The sequence below is a fragment of the Scyliorhinus torazame genome, chromosome 9 (genome assembly GCF_047496885.1).
Source record: "Scyliorhinus torazame isolate Kashiwa2021f chromosome 9, sScyTor2.1, whole genome shotgun sequence".
NCBI lineage: Eukaryota > Metazoa > Chordata > Chondrichthyes > Carcharhiniformes > Scyliorhinidae > Scyliorhinus > Scyliorhinus torazame.
The window spans coordinates 166,859,400-166,881,169 of record NC_092715.1 but is presented as its reverse complement, the minus strand read 5'-3'; the positions used below and the strand labels follow the sequence as shown (position 1 = coordinate 166,881,169).

Sequence of the window (21,770 nt, the reverse complement as noted above, 5' to 3'; positions counted from 1 at the left end):
ACATAGACACGGGGAGATTGGGCAAACTCCACCCGGTCAGTGACCCGAGGTTAGGATCGAACCCGGGTCCTCGGTGCCGTGAGTCAGCAGTGCTAACCACTGCGCCACCAGTGGTTATAATAAATGATGCGATAAGAGGACATTCAGAAAATATCAACAAAATTAGACAAAGTAAACATGGATTTATGAAAGGGAAATCATGTTTGACAAACCTACTGGAGTTTTTTGAGAATGTAACAAACAGAATAGAAAAGGGCGAACCAGTGGATATGATACATTTGGATTTTCAGAAAGCTTTTGAAACGTCCCACATATGAGGTTAGTGTGTAAAATTAAAGTGCATGGGTTTGGGGTAATATGGATTGGGGCAATATTGGGAGTAATATAGGCATGGATTAAGAATTGGTTAGCAGACAGGCAACAGAGTAGGGATGATGGGTCTTTTTCGAAGTGCAGGCGGTGACGAGTGTGGTCCCACAGTGCTTGGGCCTCAGCTACTCAAAATATACATCACTGATTTGTTCTTCTTATCTAAGAAAGGACATACCTTCCATAGAAAGAATGCAATGAAGGTTCATCAGATTGATTCCTGGGAAGGCAGGCTTTTTTTTTTAAATTTAGAGTACCCAATTATTTTTTTTCCAATTCAGGGGCAATTTTGCATGGCCAATCCACCTAAACTGCACATCATTGGGTTGTGGGGGTGAAACCCACGCAGACACGGGGAGAATGTGCAAACTCCACACGGACAGTGACCCAGGGCCGGGATTCGGACCCGGGCCCTCAGCGGCGCAGCCCCAGTGCTAACCACTGCACCACGTGCCACCCTCCTGTGATGGCAGGATTGTCGTATGAGGAGAGATTGGGTCGACTGGGTCTGTGTTTACTGGAATTTAGTAGAATGAGAGGGGATCTAGTTGGAACGTATAACATTCTGACAGGGTGGACAGGCTGGATGCAGGGATGTTGTTTCCTCAGATGGGGGCAGGCTGGCGGTGGGCCTAGAACATGGGGTCACAGTCTCGAGATGCGGGGTAGGTCATTTAGGACTGAAAAGGATGAGAAGCTTCTTCACTCAGAGAGTGGTGAAGCTATGACATTCTCTACCACAGAAGACTGTAGAGGACAGGAAGAAATGCATTAATTTATCCCTGCATTCCATGATTTCAACTTTATTTGCTTTTTGAGGTATTCACAAAAGTGATATTTAAGTTAATGTACTATGGTAAAAAACTACTTAATTATATTTATTTTCAGTCATCACTGGTGCAACAGATGGCATTGGAAAAGCATATGCACACGAGGTGAGATCTCATTACGATTTCTTCATATTGCATAAGTTATAAAACATAATTGCTTCTTTTGAGTAACCTTTTTCTTTTGATTTAATTTAAGGCTGCATTTATTTGCGTAACAGTATTTCCAGGTATGTGGTCTGAAGAGCATAATTATTCTGACACTCAGTGACCACATTGTTGTTGATGGGCTAAAGACTGGTTTTGCATTTGAGTCTAGAGAAGTATGCACTGTCCTGAAGTTAGGCACAACTACATTTTTAAAATTTAGAGTATCCCATTTTTTCCTACCAAATAAGGGGCAATTTAGTTTGGCCAATCAACCTAACCTACACATATTTGGGTTGTGGGGATGAGACCCAAGCAGACACGGGGGGAATGTGGAAACTCCATACGGCAGTGACCTGGGGCGAGGATCGAACCTGGGTCCTTGGCGCCGTGAGACAGCGGTGCTAACCACTGTGCCACCGTGCCACCCTAGACCAGTGGTTTCAAGTGGTGAAATGTATATCCCTTGCTCAGAACCCCTGTTTGATATATGCATGTTCTGACTTGTCATTATCTATAACTAAATCAAGAACATTGATACTAGACATTTGAACTTTTGGTTCTGAGCCCATATCTTCCTGTCCTTCCTAATCTTATCATGTAGTGAGTACAAAGCTGACTTCTATTTGTCCTCTCCACCTAGTTTTCTCCAGAAATTTATTTTGCATTTTGCAAGCCCTTATGCTGGAATATTTTCTGACTTCCTGCCAACACCCACATTTGGAATAGAAGTGAAATTCCTTTTTCAGAGCACATCCAGATAGCATCTCTAAGATATGAGAATGCCAAGCCAACCGCTGAGCCAGATGGATCTTCAGAATTATCCCATTGCAAGTGTGGTATTTCATGATACACCATGAAATATATGTATCATGGTGCGGTGCGGTGACTGAACGTCAGTGTTGTGTGCTTGGTCTCACCTGTCTAGATCCCCACAGATAAAATATCTGGAGCATCTGTCTGCTCAGGGTAAACACCAGTAAAAGTAAACTGAATTCAGGCTGTGCCATTTGCTGCAGGGTCATCTGAGATAGTAAAGTCGCTATAGTCGCAGATGGCCATAAGCTGCTTTCCTCTTTGAGGGGGAGAGCTGGCTGGTGGTGATTTAGCTTGAGGATCACCACACCTCAGGCGAGGGACAAGTTTGAGAAGGTGGGGCCATAATGAATAACCTCAGCTGGTGAGGGAATTGAACCCTTGCTGCCTGGGCTCACTCTGCATCACAAACCAGCTATCCAGCTAACTGAGCTTAACCATGTAGCAGAAAGATCATATGTACGCTGCAATGACGGCTTTTCTATTAGTCTTTCATGGGATATGGGAGTCGCTGGTAAGGCCAGCATTTGTTGTTCATGCCCTAGAGCTGAGTGGCTCGCTGGGCCATTTCACTGTTAAGAGTGCATTCCCCAATAGAAACAGATGGGTTTTTATGACAATCAACAATGGTTTCATGGTCATCATGAGACTTTTAATTCCAGATTTTTATTGAATTTAAATTTCACCATCTGCCCTGGGTTTTTGGATTACTAGTCCAGTAACAATACTGCAACGCCACAGCCTCCCAATTATGGGGATAGTATCATGGCATGTTATGGTAGTGTTGTTCACAAGCACCTCATGCAGCACCACCCGATCTCAGCAGTCGTCAGACTGAGGGTTGGTAGTTGACTCCTGTATCTGTCTTCTCCATTTTGGCCTGTGTTTAGCTTTGACTAAAGTTTCAAAATGCTTTTCGGGCTTTCTGGAAGATTTCTGAGTTTTTATTCCCCTCTTGTGACACTCCAATCTAATTGGTTCCTTGTCTTTAAATTTCACTTGCTTGTATTTTTCCTTTCCCAGCACAGATTTACACCTAGGTTTACCTAGGTCTGCAGCTGGTCCTGTAATAATTCTCTCACTGAGATGACCTCTGAACTGAGTGCTAGCAGTATTGACCTGATAGGATATGCATCAGTTTGTGACCATTTAGAAAGCCATGTAACACTATCGAGGTTTCTTTTCTCCACAGTTTGCCAAGCGTGGCTTAAATATTGTACTTATCAGCAGAACTAAGGAGAAGCTAATAAAGGTTGCACATGAAATTGGTGAGATGACTATTTTCTGCTCCTAACTTTTGTTTTTTTTGTAATTAAATGACACCATTGGGAATTTCTTTAATACAGTCTCTTCATGACTTTGGTGGAAGATTGACAGAAAAAATGCATGAACCATATAAGTCAGGGATTCCCAAACGTTTCTGACCCTTCTGACCTCCCAAGGGTACTGATGGAACCCCTGAGAAACATTCCTATTGTGATGAAGAGTTAAACCACAAAAAAATGGTTGTGTTTGCACAATAGGTACAAACATACAAAAACATAACTTATGGATGTCTTTTCTATTTCCTTTATATGTACATTTATTATAATTAAAAGTTTATCTTATTAAATAAAGTACTTAAGTTTGTCAATTTTAATGAGAGGAGTGATGCTGCTTCTTCGGTTCAATTGGTTAATGGGAGGACTAATACCAGAAAGCTTGATTCTTATACCAGACGCACACACAATACAGACATAGATACATACACCCTCTCACCTCCCTCACACATCTCTTCCTCACACGCACCTCTCTCTTTCTCTCTTACATCTCACTCTCTCTCTCCCACACAACACACACACACTATCTCCTCTCTCTCTTACACACATACCTCTCTCACACACACTAACTCACCTCTCTCTCACACACACACCTCACTCTCTCACACACGCACCTCACTCTCTCACACACACACCTCACTCTCTCACACACGCACCTCACTCTCTCACACACACACCTCACTCTCTCACACACGCACCTCACTCTCTCACGCACATATCTCACTCTCTCGCACACACCTCACTCTTTTAAAAAAAAAATATTTTTATTAGGGTATTTGCAAGTTTTTATAATAATAACAATAACAGCGACATAAACATGGTACAATAAACATTTCTCCCCCCATCACATTCTTCACACACCCCAACCACAAAACAACAGCCCAGCTCCCCCCCTTTGGAATTCTGCTTCTGCTGACATTTTAATTTTCCCTGAGAAAGTCGACGAACGGCTGCTACCTCTGGGTGAACCCAACCATTGACCCTCTTAAGGCGGACTTTATCTTCTCGAGACTGAGAAACCCAGCCATGTCACTAACTCAGGTCTCTATGCTCGGGGGCTTTGAGTCCCTCCACATTAATAAGATCCGTCTCCGGGCTACCAGGAAGGCAAAGGCCAATACGTCTGCCTCTTTCGCTCCCTGAACTCCCAGCTCTTCCGACACTCCAAAGATCGGCACCTCTGGACTCGGCACCACCCGTGTTTTGAGTACCATGGACATTGCCTTAGCAAAACCCTGCCAAAACCCACTGAGCTTCGGGCATGCCCAAAATATGTGGACATGATTTGCTGGGCTTCCCGCGCACCTCGCACACCTGTCCTCTACCCCGAAAAACTTGCTAATCCGGGCCACCGTCATGTGTGCCTATGGCCGACCTTGAATTGTATCAGGCTAAGCCTGGCACATGGTGAGGATGTATTAACCCTGCTTAGGGCATCCGCCCACAGACCCGCCTCTATCTCTCCTCCTAGCTCTTCTTCCCACTTGCCCTAAAGCTCCCCCACCGGAGTTTCCTCCGCATCCAAAAGTTCCTGGTAAATATCTGATACCTTTCCCTCTCCCACCCAAGTACTGGAAATTACTCTGTCCTGTATCCCCCATGGTGACAGCAGCGGGAAGGCCAGAACCTGCTTTCTCAAGAAATCTCGCACCTGCAAATACCTAAACCCATTCCCAGCTGGTAATTCAAATTTATCCTCCAAGGCTTTCAAGCTGGGGAAGCTCCTGTCTATAAATAGAACCTCCATCATCCTAATTCCTGCCCTTTGCCATCTCCGGAACCCACCATCCAGCCTACCCGGTACAAATTGATGGTTATTATAAATCGGGGTCTAAAAAAACGATGCTCCCTCCACTCTCTTATATCTCCTCCACTGCCCCCAGATTCTCAGAGCCGCCACCACCACCGGACTTGTGGAGTATCGGACCGGCGAGAACAGAAGAGGTGCCGTTATCAGTGCTCCCAAACTTGTGTCTTTACATGACAACGCCTCCATCCTCTCCCACACCGACCCTTCCCCCACTACCACTCTCTCACACTTTCTAATCATGGCTATATTAGCCGCCCAGTAGTAACTACAAATGTTGGTCAACGCCAACCCACCCTCCCCCCGAGTACATTCCAGCAACACTTTCTTCACTCGCGGGGTTTTACCCGCCCACACAAAGCCCAAAATAACCTTATTCACCCTCTTGAAAAAGGCCCTCGGGATGAAGATGGGGAGGCACTGAAAGACAAACAGGAATCTGGGGAGGACCATCGTTTTCACAATCTGTACCCTCCTCGTCAGTGATAGTGGAAGCATGTCCCATCTTATAAAGTCCTCTTTCATTTGTTCTACGAGCCGGGATAGGTTTAACTTGTGCAGTGCCTCCCATTCCCGGGCCACCTGGATTCCCAGATACCGAAAGCTCTTTCCTACCATTCTAAACGGCAGTTCTCCCAGTCTCTTCTCCTGCCCTCTTGCCTGGATCGCGAACATCTCATTTTTCCCCATGTTCAATTTATACCCTGTGGTAATACCAGGTATTGCAGTACCTGAGAGGTGGATGCCCATTGGCCAGACCTAGGAGTCTACCATTGGCCAATGTACGTAGCTCCGCCCTGAGAGGCGTCCCAACAGCCTTCACTTTCTGTATCGGAGCTGCTGGGTGCAGTTCTAGCTGATTAAAGCCGATTAGTATGACTCTCCTTGTCTCACGAGTAATTGATTGTGCATCAATTTAATCAGCTATTACTTCTGAAAGGATGGACCTCCGCATCAAGCCGGAGTGCCTTCAGCTCAGTCCCCACACAGACAACTCCGCTGGTATTTTTAAGCACTGGCTGGCGTGTTTTGAGAGCTTCATCGACACGGCCGCCGACACCCCCACGGAAAGGCAGAAGATGCACCTTCTACGCTCCCGAGTCAGCCCTGCAATCTACCCTCTGATCGAGGAGGCGGAGAATTATGCTGCAGCTGTCACACTGCTCGAAGGACATTACATCCGTCCTCTGAACCAGGTCTACGCCCATCACCTGTTGGCAACTAGAAGGCAGAGCCCTGACGAAACACTGGAGGACTTCTATCGGGCTCTACTAGTGCTGGGCCGGAACTGCGGCTGCCCGCCAGTCACAGGGAATGAGCACACGGAACTTTTAATTCGGGACGCTTTCGTGGCAGGTATGTCTTCTCCCGACATCCGCACAAGGCTCCTTGAAATGGACACGCTGGGCCTCACTGAGGCACGGGCCCTGGCAGGGTCTATGGACGTTGCGTACAAAAACGCACTGGCTTTTGCTCCCGGGCGCACGGCACTCCCCTGGGCTGCGTGGCACCCCGTCGCGGCAGCCCCCCAGACTTTCCCGCTAACCCCGCAGGCCTGCACCGCTAGACGGCCCGTTTTCACCGCCGGCCAACGCTGCTTCTTCTGTGGCCAGGCGAATCATCCGCGCACGCGCTGCCCGGCCCGCACCGTCACCTGCAAAGGGTGCAGCAAGAAAGGCCACTACGTCGCGGTCTGCCAGGCCCGCGCCGTGGCAGTGGTCGCCAGCGACTATCATCAGCCTTTGTTCCAGGTCCCGGCCGTCCAAGGCCCACCGCCGCCCTCCTACCCACAGGCAACGTGTGACCCACGGGCGCGGCTATTTTGCCCCCCGGCCACCATGCTGGGTGGATGGGCACCGCCATTTTGTACCCTCGCCGACGCCATCTTCTGTATCCCCGGACTTCATGTGCGACCCGTGGCTGATGCCATCTTGGATGGGGCCTCAAGCCCCCAGCGCTGCCGACTCCACGCTGCCTGACCGGAACTCCCCCTTGCTGCAGCTGGCCTCCGTTACCCTGAACCGGCCTCAAGCCCCCAGCACCGCCGACTCCACGCTGCCTGACCAGAACTCCTCCTTGCTGCAGCTGGCCTCCGTGACCCTGGACCAGAGTCGGCCCCGGACGCTAGCGAAAGCCACCACAACGATCGCTATCAACGGCCACGTGACGTCGTGCCTGATCGACTCCTGCAGCACGGAAAGCTTCGTCCACCCCGACACGGTAAGGCACTGTTCCCTTGTCACCCATCCCGTAAACCAACGAATCTCCCTGGCCTCCGGGTCACACGCGGTGGAGATAAAGGGGTTCTGCCGAGCGAACCTCACTGTCCAAGGCAGTGAATTCCGCAATTTCTGCCTGTACGTTCTGCCGCACCTCTGCGCAGCCACCCTCCTGGGGCTGGATTTCCAGTGCCACCTGCAAAGCCTGACTTTTAAATTCGGCGGCCCTATTCCCCCCCCTGTCTGCGGCCTCGCGACCCTTACGGTCGACCCGCCTTCCCTGTTTGCGAGCCTCACCCCGGATTGCAAACCCATCGCCACCAGGAGCAGATGGTACAGTGCCCAGGACCGGACCTTCATCAGGTCAGAGGTCCAAAGGCTGCTGAAGGAAGGGGTCATCGAAGCGAGTAACAGCCCCTGGAGGGCTCAAGTAGTGGTGGTAAAGACCGTGGAGAAACATAGAATGGTCATCGACTGTAGCCAGACCATCAACCGGTTTACGCAGCTGGACGCGTACCCTCTCCCCCGTATAGCCGACCTGGTAAACAGGATTGCGCAATACAAGGTCTTCTCCACAGTGGATCTCAAGTCTGCCTACCACCAGCTGCCCCCCCGTAATGGTGACCGCCAGTACACTGCCTTCGAAGCAGATGGGTGGCTCTGTCACTTTTTAAGGGTTCCCTTCGGTGTCACGAACGGGGTCTCGGTCTTCCAGCATGAGATGGACCGAATGGTTGACCGGTACGGCTTACGCGCAACGTTCCCATATCTTGATAACATCACCATCTGCGGCCATGACCAGCAGGACCACGACACCAACCTCCGAAAATTTCTCCAGACCGAGAATATCCTTAATCTGACCTACAATAAGGAGAAATGCGTGTTTAGCACCGACCGTCTAGCCATCCTAGGCTACGTAGTGCGAAATGGAGTCATAGGCCCCGACCCTGCACGCATGCGCCCCCTCATGGAGTTCCCCCTCCCTCACTGCCCCAAGGCCCTAAAGCGCTGCCTCGGCTTCTTTAGCTATTATGCACAGTGGGTCCCTAATTACGCAGACATGGCTCGACCCCTGATCCAGACCGCAACCTTCCCCCTGTCGACGGAGGTCTGCCAGGCCTTCTGCCGCATCAAAGCGGACATCACAAAAGCCACGATGCGCGCCATCAACGAGTCCCTCCCCTTCCAGGTCGAGAGCGATGTGTCCGACGTAGCTCTGGCGGCCACCCTCAACCAAGCGGGCCGGCCCGTGGCTTTCTTCTCCCGCATTCTCCATGCTTCCGAAATTCGCCACTCCTCGGTCGAAAAGGAGACCCAGGCCATAGTAGAAGCTGTGCAACACTGGAGGCATTACCTGGCTGGCAGGAGATTCACTCTCCTCACAGACCAACGGTCGGTGGCGTTCATGTCCGACAATGCACAGCGGGGCAAGGTTAAGAACGACAAGATCTTGCGGTGGAGGATAGAACTCTCCACCTACAATTACGCGATCTTGTACCGTCCGGGGAAGCTGAACGAGCCTCCTGATGCCCTGTCCCGCGGCACTTGTGCCACAGCACAAGTGGACCGCCTCCGATCCCTCCACGAGGACCTCTGCCACCCGGGGCTCACTCGTTTCTTTCATTTTGTTAAGACCCGCAACCTGCCCTACTCCATCGAGGAGGTCAGGACAGTCACCAGGGACTGCCAAATCTGCACGGACTGCAAACCGCACTGCTACCGGCCAGAGAGGGCGCACCTGATAAAGGCTTCCTGTCCCTTTGAATGCCTCAGCATGGATTTCAAAGGCCCCCTCCGCTCCACCAACCGCAACACGTACTTCCTTAACGTGATTGACGAATACTCCCGGTTCCCATTCGCCATCCACTGCCCAGACATGACCACAACCACCGTCATCAAGGCCCTCCAGGGTATCTTTACACTGTTCGGTTTCCCCACATACATTCACAGTGATAGGGGGTCCTCCTTCATGAGCGACGAACTGCATCAATTCCTGCTCAGCAAAGGCATCGCCTCCAGCAGGACGACCAGTTACAACCCCCGGGGAAACGGGCAGGTAGAGAGGGAGAACGGAACGGTCTGGAAGACCGTCCTGCTGGCCCTTCGGTCCAGGAATCTCCCAGTCTCCCGCTGGCAGGAAGTCCTCCCAGTGGCCCTTCACTCCATTCGGTCGCTGCTCTGTACTACCACAAACCAGACACCTCACGAACGTCTCCTTGTCTTCCCCAGGAAGTCCTCCTACGGGACCTCACTCCCAACCTGGCTAGCGACACCCGGACCCGTCCTGCTGCGGAAACATGTGAGGGCGCACACATCGGACCCGTTGGTCGAGAGGGTCCACCTGCTGCACGCCAACCCCCAGTATGCCTATGTAGCGTTCCCTGACGGCCGCCAAGACATGGTCTCCCTTCTGGACCTGGCGCCCACCGGAGCCCCACGCGCACCCGCACCATTGCCCCCACCCTCCCCGCAGCACCTGACCGGAGGGTCAGTACTGCCGCCGACCCTACTCAGCGCCGAACAGGCACCGATGCCCTCTACAGGCGCCCCTCCCCCTGCCCACTTTTCGCCCCAACAGCGCCGCCTAGGGGTGATGAAGCTGCCAGGGAGGAAGACACCACGTTCCCTTTCCCGGAGCCACAACCGCCGGGGCCTACACTAGGATCACCGCCGAAGCCCAGACGCTCCAGAAGGACGACCAGGCCACCCGATCGTCTGATTGCTGCACCACAAAACAATAAAGACTTTCTCTGTTACCCTCGACATCATGGTACCTGCAATACCTGGTCCTACCATGCCAAAGGCGACAGTAGCACTGGCCATCACCCCGCTGGGTTCTTTTTTTTAACAGGGGGTGAATGTGGTAATACCAGGTATTGCAGTACCTGAGAGGTGGATGCCCATTGGCCAGACCTAGGAGTCTACCATTGGCCAACGTACGTAGCTCTGCCCTGAGAGGCGGGGTATAAGAACCCATGCCGTCCCAGCAGCCTTCACTTTCTGTATCGGAGCTGCTGGGTACAGTTCTAGCTGATTAAAGCCGATTAGTATGACTCCCCTCGTCTCACGAGTAATTGAATGTGCATCATACCCTGAAAAATTACCAAATTCCCCGAGGATCCGCATAACTTCCATCCCCTCCAACGGTTCTGAAATATACAAGAGCAGGTCATCTGCGTAAAGCGAGACCCGGTGCCACACCTCACTCTCTTGCATACACCTCACTCTCTCACACACATACACCTCATGCTATCTCTCACATACACCTCACTCTATCTCTCACATACACCTCACTCTCTCACAAACACACCTCACTCTTCACAAACACACCTCACTCTCCCACACACACCTCACTCTCACACACACATCTCACTCTCTTGCACACAGCTCACTCTCTCACACACACACCTCACTCTGACACACACCTCACTCACACACACATTTCACTCTCTCACACACACCTCTCTCTCACACACACCTCACTCACACACACATCTCACACTCTCACACACACACCTCACTCTCTCACACACCTCACTCACACACACATCTCACTCTCTCACACACACACACTTCACTCTTCACACACACGCCTCACTCTCTCACACACACGCCTCACTCTCTCACACACCTCACTCACACACACACCTCACTCTCCCACACACCTCACACACACACGCCTCACTCTCTCACACACCTCACCCACACACACCTCACTCTCTCACACACCTCACACACACACATCTCACACTCACACACACACCTCACTCTCACACACCTCACTCACACACACACCTCACTCACACACACATCTCACTCTCTCACACACACACCTCACTCTCTCACACACACGCCTCTCTCTCACACATACGCCTCACTCTCTCACACACCTCACTCACACACACACCTCACTCTCTCACACACCTCACTCTCTCACACACCTCACACACACACATCTCACACTCTCACACACGCACCTCACTCTCACACACCTCACTCTCACACACCTCACTCACACACACCTCACTCTCTCACACACCTCACTCTCTCACACACACACCTCACTCACACACACCTCACTCTCTCACACACCTCACTCTCTCACACACCTCACACACACACATCTCACACTCACACACACACCTCACTCTCACACACCTCACTCACACACACACCTCACTCACACACACATCTCACTCTCTCACACACACACCTCACTCTCTCACACACACGCCTCTCTCTCACACATACGCCTCACTCTCTCACACACCTCACTCACACACACACCTCACTCTCTCACACACCTCACTCTCTCACACACCTCACACACACACATCTCACACTCTCACACACGCACCTCACTCTCACACACCTCACTCTCACACACCTCACTCACACACACCTCACTCTCTCACACACCTCACTCTCTCACACACACACCTCACTCACACACACCTCACTCTCTCACACACCTCACTCACACACACACCTCACTCTCACACACCTCACTCTCTCACACACCTCACACACACACATCTCACACTCACACACACACCTCACACACCTCACTCACACACACACCTCACTCTCACACACGCCTCACTCTCTCACACACACACCTCACTCACACACACATCTCACTCTCTCACACACACACCTCACTCTCTCACACACACACCTCACTCTCTCACACATCTCACTCTCACACACACATCTCACACTCACACACACACCTCACTCTCTCACACACCTCACTCACACACACACCTCACTCTCCCACACACCTCACTCACACACACGCCTCACTCTCTCACACACCTCACTCACACACCTCACTCTCTCACACACCTCACTCTCTCACACACCTCACACACACACATGTCACACTCTCACACACACACCTCACTCTCACACACCTCACTCACACACACACCTCACTCTCTCACACATGCCTCACTCTCTCACACACACACCTCACTCACACACACCTCACTCTCTCACACACCTCACTCTCTCACACACCTCACACACACACATCTCACACTCTCACACACACACCTCACTCACACACCTCACACACACACACCTCACTCTCTCACACACACACCTCACTCACACATCTCACTCTCTCACACACACACCTCACTCTCTCACACACACACCTCACTCTCTCACACATCTCACTCTCTCACACACACATCTCACACTCACACACACCTCACTCTCACACACCTCACTCACACACACACACACCTCACACTCTCACACACACCTCACACTCTCACACACCTCACTCACACACACCTCACGCACACACATCTCACACTCTCACACACACCTCACACTCTCACACACCTCACTCACACACACATCTCACTCTCTCACACACCTCACTCTCTCACACACACACCTCACTCTCTCACACACCTCACTCACACACATATCTCACTCTCACACACACGCCTCTCTCTCTCACATGCACACCTCACTCTCACACACACACCTCACACTCACACACACACACACCACTCTCTCACACACACACACCTCACTCTCTCACACACCCCACTCACACACACACCCCACTCTCTCACACACCTCACTCACACACACATCTCACTCTCACACACACCTCACTCTCACACACACCTCACTATCTCATACACACACCTCACTCTCTCACACACACACCTCACTCTCTCACACACACACCTCACTCTCACACATACACCTGACTCACACACACCTTGAGGCAAGGTCAGTTGAACAAAGACTAGAGTTGGATACAACTGAGGCTTTATTGCTCTAAGATGTGTGGCCTCCCACAGCAGCTGGCGAAATGGCTGCTGAATGGAGGACATGCATATTTATACTCCGCCTACTGGGCAGAGCCAGCACGCAGGGACTACCGTCGTACCTGTAGTACAGGTCCTACCTTACATCACCTAATACAGGTGCAACAGTGGTTTACCACATTCACCCCCTGTTAAAATTGAGTCCGGCGTGGGATGTGGAGAACTATATACGGCAATGAATTTATATTTACAGTATTTGATCAGAAAAAAAATGTCTTTTGAAGTCCGGTGCCAGTTAGAGATTTAACTGGTCTGGTGCCTTGATGTTCCGCTGGGAGTGACGTAGCGGTGGCGGCGATGTCGGTGCTGGGCTGATGTTCGGTGACTCCGGGAGCGTGCCAAAATCCTCTTCATCCTTGGGCGTGGGCAGGGGAAGGGCGGATGGTCCTGGTGGGGTTAATGCTGGGAGCGCCGAGGGAGGGGAGGGTGGTGCCGGGCCAGAGAGGTGTGTGTGTGTGGAACCTGCTGGTGCCAGGTCCCTGAGGGAGACAGTATCTTGGCGGCTGTCGGGGTACGCCACGTAGACATACTGGGGGTTGGCATGGAGCAATTGCACCCTCTCCACCAAATGGTCCGCCTTGTGGAGACGGACGTGCCTAGGGAGTTGCGAGCCAAGTCGGGAGCGACACCCCGGATGCGGACTTCCTGGGGAAGGCAAAAAGACGTCCATGGGGTGTGTTGTTAGTAGCAGTGCACAGCAGTGATCAAATAGAGTGGAGTGCATCAGGGAGGACCTCCTGCCAGCGAGAGGCTGGGAGGTTCCTGGACCGTAGGGCCAGTTGGACGCCCTCCATACTGTCCCGTTCTCCCTCTCCACCTGCACGTTTCCCCGGGGGTTATAACTGGTCGTCCTGCTCGAGGCGATACCCCTGCTGAGCAGGAACTGACGCAGCTCATCGCTCATGAATGAGGATCCCCTGTCACTGTGGTTATAGGCGGGGAAACTGAACAGAGCGAAGATAGTGTTTAGGGCTTTGATGATGGTGGCAGACGTCATGTCGGGGCATGAGATGGCGAAGGGGAACCTAGAGTACTCATCGACCACGCTGAGAATATACATGTTTTAGTCGGTGGAGGGGAGGGGCCCTTTGAAATCCACGCTGAGGCGTTCAAAGGGGCGGGAGGCCTTCACCAGGCGCGCACGGTCCGGCTGGTAGAAGTGCGGCTTGCACTCCGCACAGACCTGGCAGTCCCTGATGATTGTCCGTACTTCCTCAACGGAGTAGGGCAGGTTGTGGGCCTTTATGAAATGGTACAACCGTGTGACTCCCGGGTGACAAAGGCTGTCGTGCAGGGGTCAGTCTACTTGTGCGCTGGCACATGTACCTTGGGATAGGGCGTCTGGGGGCTTGTTGAGTTGCCGGGGCGATACAAAATCTCGTAATTATAGGCGGAGAGCTCGATCCTCCACCGCAAGATTTGATCGTTTTTGATCTTGCCCCGCTATGTGTTATTGAACATGCAGGCTACCGAACGTTGGTCAGTGAGGAGAGTGAATCTCCTGCTGGCCAGGTAATGCCTCCAATGCCGCACAGCTTCAACGATAGCTTGGGCCTCTTTTTCGACGGATGAGTGCCGAATTTCTGAGGCATGAAGGGTGCGGGAAAAGAATGCCACGGGGCTGCCTGCCTGATTGAGGGTGGCAGTTAGGGCGCCGTCCGATGCGTCGCTCTCTACTTGAGAGGGCAGTGTCTCGTCTACTGCGTGCATCCCGGCCTTGGCGATATCGGCTCTGATATGGGCAAAGGCCTGCTGTGCCTCGGCCGTCAGGGGAAAATGGGTGGACTGAATGAGTGGGCGGGACTTGTCCGCATAGTTTGGGACCCATTGGGCGTAGTACGAGAAGAACCCCAGGCAGCGTTTGAGGGCCTTGGGGCAGTGGGGGAGGTGAAGCTCCATGAGGGGGCACATGCGGTCGGGATTGGGCCCCAGAACTCCGTTCTGGACCACATAGCCAGATATGGCTGAGCGGGTCGTGCACTTCTCCTTGTTGTAGGTGAGGTTGAGAAGAGTGGCGGTGTGGAGAAATTTGGCAAGGTTGGCATCGTGGTCCTGCTGGTCATGGCCGCAGATGGTGACGTTGTCTAGGTACGGGAAGGTGGCCTGCAAACCGTACTGGTCGACCATTCGCTCCATCTCCCTTTGGAAGACCGAGACCCCGTTAGTGATGCCGAAGGGAACCCTGAGGAAATGATAGAGACGACCGTCTGCCTCGAAAGCGGTGTATGGACGGTCTGATTTACGGATGGGGAGTTGGTGGTAGGCGGATTTGAGGTCTACCGTTGAGAAGACCTGGTACTGCACAATCTGATTGACCATATCAGATATGCGTGGGAGGGGGTACGCATCGAGCTGCGTGTACTGATTGATGGTCTGGCTGTAGTCCATGACCATTCTGTGTTTCTCCCCAGTTTTAACGACTACCACTTGGGCTCTCCAGGGTCTGTTGCTGGCCTCGTAAATGCCCTCCCGAAGAAGCCGCTGGACCTCGGACAAGATGAAGGTCCTGTCCTGGGTGCTGTACCGTCTGCTCCTGGTGGCAACGGATTAGCAATCCGGGGTTAGATTGGCGAAGAGGGAAGGCGGATTGACCTTTAGGGTCGCGAGGCCGCACACAGTGAGGGGTGGTAGGGGCCCGCTGAATTTGAGAGTTAGGCTCTGGAGGTTACACTGGAAGTCCAGGCCGAGTACTAGGGCAGCGCAGAGGTTAGGGAGGATGTAGAGGTGGAAGCTGCTGAATTCTATGCCCTGGACCGTGGGTGTGACCGTGCAGAACCCCCGGATCGTGACGGAATGGGATCCGGAGGCCAGGGAAATTCTTTGGTTGGCGGGTTGTACCGTGAGGGAGCAGCGCCTTACCGTATCCGGGTGTATGAATCTTTCGGTGCTCCTGGAGTCCAGCAGGCAAGAGGTCACGTGGGCGTTGATTTTCACACTGGTCAATGCGGTGGCCAGGTTGTGCGGACGAGACTGGGCAATTGTCACTGAGGCGAGTCGTGGTCGGTCGTCGCTGACATTGGATGATGGGGAGCCTGGGGGGTCCAGGTCGTGGAATGCTGTTGGTGTCCATGCCCCGTGGGGGAGACAAGATGATGGTGCCTGAAGATCCTGCGGGGGACACAATGGCGGCGCCCATGGGCCGCACGTTGAGGGGGTTGGACAAGATGGCGGCACCCATGGGCCGCACGTGGACTGAGAGGGAGAAGATGGAGGCGCCCACTGGCCGTGCGTGGCCCCGGGAGGTGAAGATGGCGGCACCCACTGGCCGCGTGTGGCCCCGGGAGGTGAAGATGGCAGCGCCCACTGGCCGCGCGTAGTCCAGGGAGGTGAAAATGGCGGCGCCCACTGGCCGTCGGGGAGATGGAGATGGCGGCGCCCATTGTGCGTAGGCAAGGGGGTGGGGGTGATAGCGGCTACTGCGCAGGCCTGGCACACCACGGCGGAGTGCCCCTTTTTGCAGCAAGCCTTGCAAAGGGCAGCGCGGGCCGGGCAGTGTTTACGAGGGTGCTTCTGCTGGCCGCAGAAGTAACATCGGGGCCCCCGGGGTGTGTGGCCTGGTGTATGGGCAGGCGTACTGGCTGGGTAAGGCCCCCGCTGGGTGGCCATCTGTGGGGTCCACGAGGGGTAGGAGGGGTGGGCCACGCGGCTGGGGGGTAGGCCTGAATGTTATGTGAGGCAACCGTCGTGGAGAGCACCAGCTTCTTTGTTTCAGCTAGGTCGAGCGTGGCCCCTTATAACAGTCTTTGGCGTATGAGGTCCGACCCAATCCCTGTTACGATCGCGTACCGCATAAGAAGGTTGGAATGTTCGGTGGCCGTAACGGCCTGACAGTCACAGTCCCGGACAAGTGGGATTAAGGCCCGCCAGAAGTCTTCTATGGACTCACCAGGGAGTTGAGAGCGAGTGGCGAGTACGAGCCTGGCGAAGAGCGTGTTCGATTTCTGTGCGTAGTTTTCTTTGAGAAGCACCATGGCGTCGGCGTAGTTCGGGGCGTCCTGGATCAGCGGTAACACGTTGGAGCTCAACCTTGAGTACGGGATCTGTATCTTCTGAGCCTCCAGAACAGGGGTGATCGCTGAGTTGATGTACGCCTCGAAGCAAGCTAGCCAGTGATTAAAGTCCTTTTTGGCGTCGCTTGATTGCGGATCCAGCTGCAGGCGATCTGGTTTGATTGGGAGGTCCATCTTTTAGAAAATCTTAGAGCAGTAAATTGAGGCACGGTCAATTGAACAAAGACTAGAGTTGGATACAACTGAGGCTTTATTGCTCTAAAATGTGTGGCCTCCCACAGCAGCTGGCGAAATGGCTGCTGAATGGAGGACATGCATATTTATACTCCGCCTACTGGGCGGAGCCAGCAGGCAGGGACTACCGGCGAACCTGTAGTACAGGTCCTACCTTACATCACCTAATACAGGTGCAACACTGGTTTACCACACACCTCACTCTCACACACACATCTCACTCTCTTACATACCTCACTCTCTCACACACATCTCACTCTCTTACACACAATCACTCTCACACACATGTTTCCAAAACCTCACTGTAGCTGGAACATCTGACTCTCTCTCACACACACCTCACTCTCTCGCACATCCACCTCACTCTCACACACACATCTCACTCTCTCACACACACGCCTCACTCTCTCTCACACACACACCTCACTCTCTCATACACACACCTCACTCTCTCACACACACACCTCACTCTCTCTCTCACACACACACCTCACTCTCTCACACACACACCTCACTCTCTCACACACACACCTCACTCTCACACACACATACACCTCACTCATATACACACACCTCACTCTATTTCACACACGCACAGCTCACTTTCTCTCATACGCAGCTCACTCTCACACACAATCACTCTCACACACGTTTCCAAAACCTCACTATAGCTAGACCATCTCACTCTCTCTCACACACACCTCACTCTCTCATACACACACCTCACTCTCTCACACACACACCTTACTCTCACACACACCTCACTCTCACACACACACCTCACTCTCTCACACACCTCACTCTCACACACACCTCACTCTCTCACACACACACCTTACTCTCACACACACCTCACTCTCACACACACACCTCACTCTCTCACACACCTCACTCTCACACACACTTCACTCTCTCACACACATACACCTCACACACACAAACACCTCACTCTTTCTCACACACACACCTCACTCACTGTGGTAATACCAGGTATTGCGGTACCAGAGAGAGGAATAACCATTGGCTAGACCGCGGGGTCTACCATTGGGCAATGTACATAGCCCCACCCTGAGAGGCGGGGTATAAGAACCAGTGCTGTCCCCAGCAGCCTTCACTTCTGTAACTTCTCTGCTGGGTACAGTTCTATCTGATTAAAGCTGAATCGATATGACGCCACGTGGACTCAAGCGTATTGATTGTGCATCACTCACACACACCTCACACTCACACACACATACACCTCACTCATATACACACACCTCACTCTCTTTCACACACGCACAGCTCACTCTCTCTCACACACACCTCACTCTCACACACACATCTCACACACACACACACACCTCACTCTCTCTCACACACTCACCTCACTCTCACACACCTCACTCTCTCACACACACGCCTCACACTCTCACACACCTCACTCTCACACACACTTCACTCTCTCACACGCACCTCACTCTCACACACATCTCACACACACACGCCTCACTCTCTCTCACACACTCACCTCACTCTCACACACATACCTCACTCCCTCACACACACACCTCACACTCTCACACATCTCACTCTCACACACACCTCACTCTCTCAGACACACACCTCACTCTCTCACACACCTCAGTCACACACACACACCTCACTCTCTCTCACACACGCATAGCTCAATTTCTCTCACATACGCAGCTCACTCTCTTACACACACAAATCACTCTCACACACATGTTTCCAAAACCTCACTGTAGCTAGAACGGCTCCCTTTCTATTTTGTCACTCCAGTGGTAGGTGGATTGGATCAGGAGTTGGCAGCAAGGCTAAAATGAAAATGCTATCTGGGGTCTTGCGCCCAGCTTGTATGTGTATGAACCTCCCATCGGTGAGAACTCAGGTCAGCAGGATGAAGGGTAACTCAGTGATCTATCAGTTTTTCACCTGACGCATAATTGTGACTAAATTCCTAGCCTGTTTTAAGCCCCAGTAGGACAGTTGTGACTTTAAAATCACACTGATTGTTTACTTTCATTGTTTAATCCACTGTGGCAAAAATATTATAATTAAGGAATGCCGGGTTGATTTTTACAGCAGGGCAATTTCAGTGGAAAATCTTCAGCGGAATTCTCCATCGGCGGGATCCTCCAGTTTGCCGTCAGCACACCTACGCGTGCCAGTTTCCCGACAGCATGAGGTGGCCACAATGGGAAACCCCATTAGCCAGCTGTGGGAATGGAGAATCCCGCTGATGGCGGGGGCGTGCCGAGCTGGAAAACACAGCTGGCGGACCAGAGAATCCCACCCCTTAATAATAATAATCGCTTATTGTCACAAGTAGGCTTCAATGAAGTTACTGTGAAAAGCCCCTAGTCACCACATTCCGGCGCCTGTTCGGGGAGGCTGGTACGGGAATTGACCGTGCTGCTGGTCTTGTTCTGCATTACAAGCCAGCTGTTTAGCCCGCTGTGCTAAACCAGCCCCAGATTTGTAGCTCTTCAGTTCACTAAGTCATGGAGTCATTATGGACAGAGATAGGCCATTTGGCCCACTGAGTCCATGCTGGCTCTCTGTAGAGCTATCCAGTCATTCCCATTAGCTTGCTCTAAACCCAGCGCTGAGCAAGTTTATTTCCCTTAAATGTCCATTTAACATCCTTTCGGAATCACTGATTTGGTCGAATTCACTTCCACCATCTTTGTAAGCAGCAAGAACCAGCTCATTACCATTTGTTTCATTTTACTTTTAAGCTCTGCTTCACATCCTCCCTACACCTCCTCAGAGTCTTACCCATGTTGTCCATGTAAGGAGTGCCTATCTGGAAATGAATGGATGGAAAACTGTGGGCGCGATTCTCCCAAAAGGGAACACAGTCCCCTTGCGAGCACGTTTAGCCGTGTGTTTCCTGGCACTCGCAGTGCCGGTAAACTCATCGCTATTCAACGTGACTTGCGTTGAATAAGGGGCCTGAACGGGGAACGTGCGGCCGAGGCCTCACATAGCCCCGTTATGTACAGTGGGGAGCTCTGCTCGCCAGAACTCCCCATTGTAGCGAGAGATTGGGATGCCATTTTAAAATGGTGTCCCGATCTCCGAAGCAGCCGAAACAATCCCCAACCTCGCCACACCCCCACCCCACCCCCGAATACCCATGCCAGGCAACCCTGGCCCGATCATGCATGCAAAAAATGGCAGCTTGCCACCTTGGCCAGGGCCAACCTGGCAGTTCCCATGCCAGATGGCAGTGCCACCTGGGCACCTTGGCAGTGCCAGACTGGTACTGCCAGGATACCCAGGTGGCATCAGCAATGTCAGGGCACCACCCTGCCCAAAGGGCATACAGCTGGGGGCCTCCGATCCCCTGGGAGACCCCCACGAGTGTTGTTCCGTCTCATCCCAGTTTGTGGGACCAATACCAAATGGCGCTCACCCTAGATCTCTGAGGCATAGGGGTAAAATCCCAAAGCCTCAGGTACCTTGGGAATCTGTACATTAAAGTGAGGCTGACTGTGGTGCTCTAATATGCAGATTTGCTAAAAAGTGTTCCCTGCCATTGTGGGTGAGATTCACATCGCAACATCCCGCGGGATTGTGTTGAATCTTGCGAGGTGTGGTGAGACGGGTAGATCCTGGGACTGGGGTCTCACGACTTTCACCGGCTATGCTACACCGCGGCGAACTGCTTTTCTGGCGAAGTGAGGCCCTTGGACCGTGCTCTCTGTGATGGAATGTTTTTTTTTATCAATGTTTTTTATTGGGTTTTTGAACAAAGTATATTTACCGTTATGTACACAGAATAAGATATGTACACATATATATAGAAGCACACACAAACATACCCCCAAAAAAATAATAATAAAAAGAAATTTAAACATAAAATAAAGTAACTGGTAGGGTATTATGCACCAGCTCAGCAGCAGCAACTCTGTACAATTGGCAATATTATTTACAACACATAAGTGAGCATCTGTTTGTCTGGGGGAGGGGTGGGGGGGGGGTTGCAAAGACTGGGGAGGTACATATACATTTGGGTGCCGGAGAGACAATTACAATGGGCAATACACAAATGGGCCTGGTGTTGGTGTTGCCACTTGCTTCTCCCGGACGGATTTCGCTGCCGTTGTCATCTCGCGCTCACCTCCGCATCAGCCGTTCATCCCGTCTTTCGTCTGGATT

General features: G+C 52.2%; 1 protein-coding gene across 3 annotated transcripts in view; it reads left to right on the top strand.

Annotated features, from left to right (window-relative positions):
• Window positions 1-21,770, top strand: part of hsd17b3 (hydroxysteroid (17-beta) dehydrogenase 3) — a 140,940-nt gene that overhangs the window by 7,890 nt on the left and 111,280 nt on the right. For all 3 annotated transcript variants that reach the window (XM_072516742.1, XM_072516743.1, XM_072516741.1), the window contains exons 2-3: window positions 1,258-1,304; window positions 3,352-3,427. In XM_072516742.1, coding sequence (XP_072372843.1) covers window positions 1,258-1,304; window positions 3,352-3,427 — 123 coding nt within the window. The remainder of the gene's footprint in view (window positions 1-1,257; window positions 1,305-3,351; window positions 3,428-21,770) is intronic.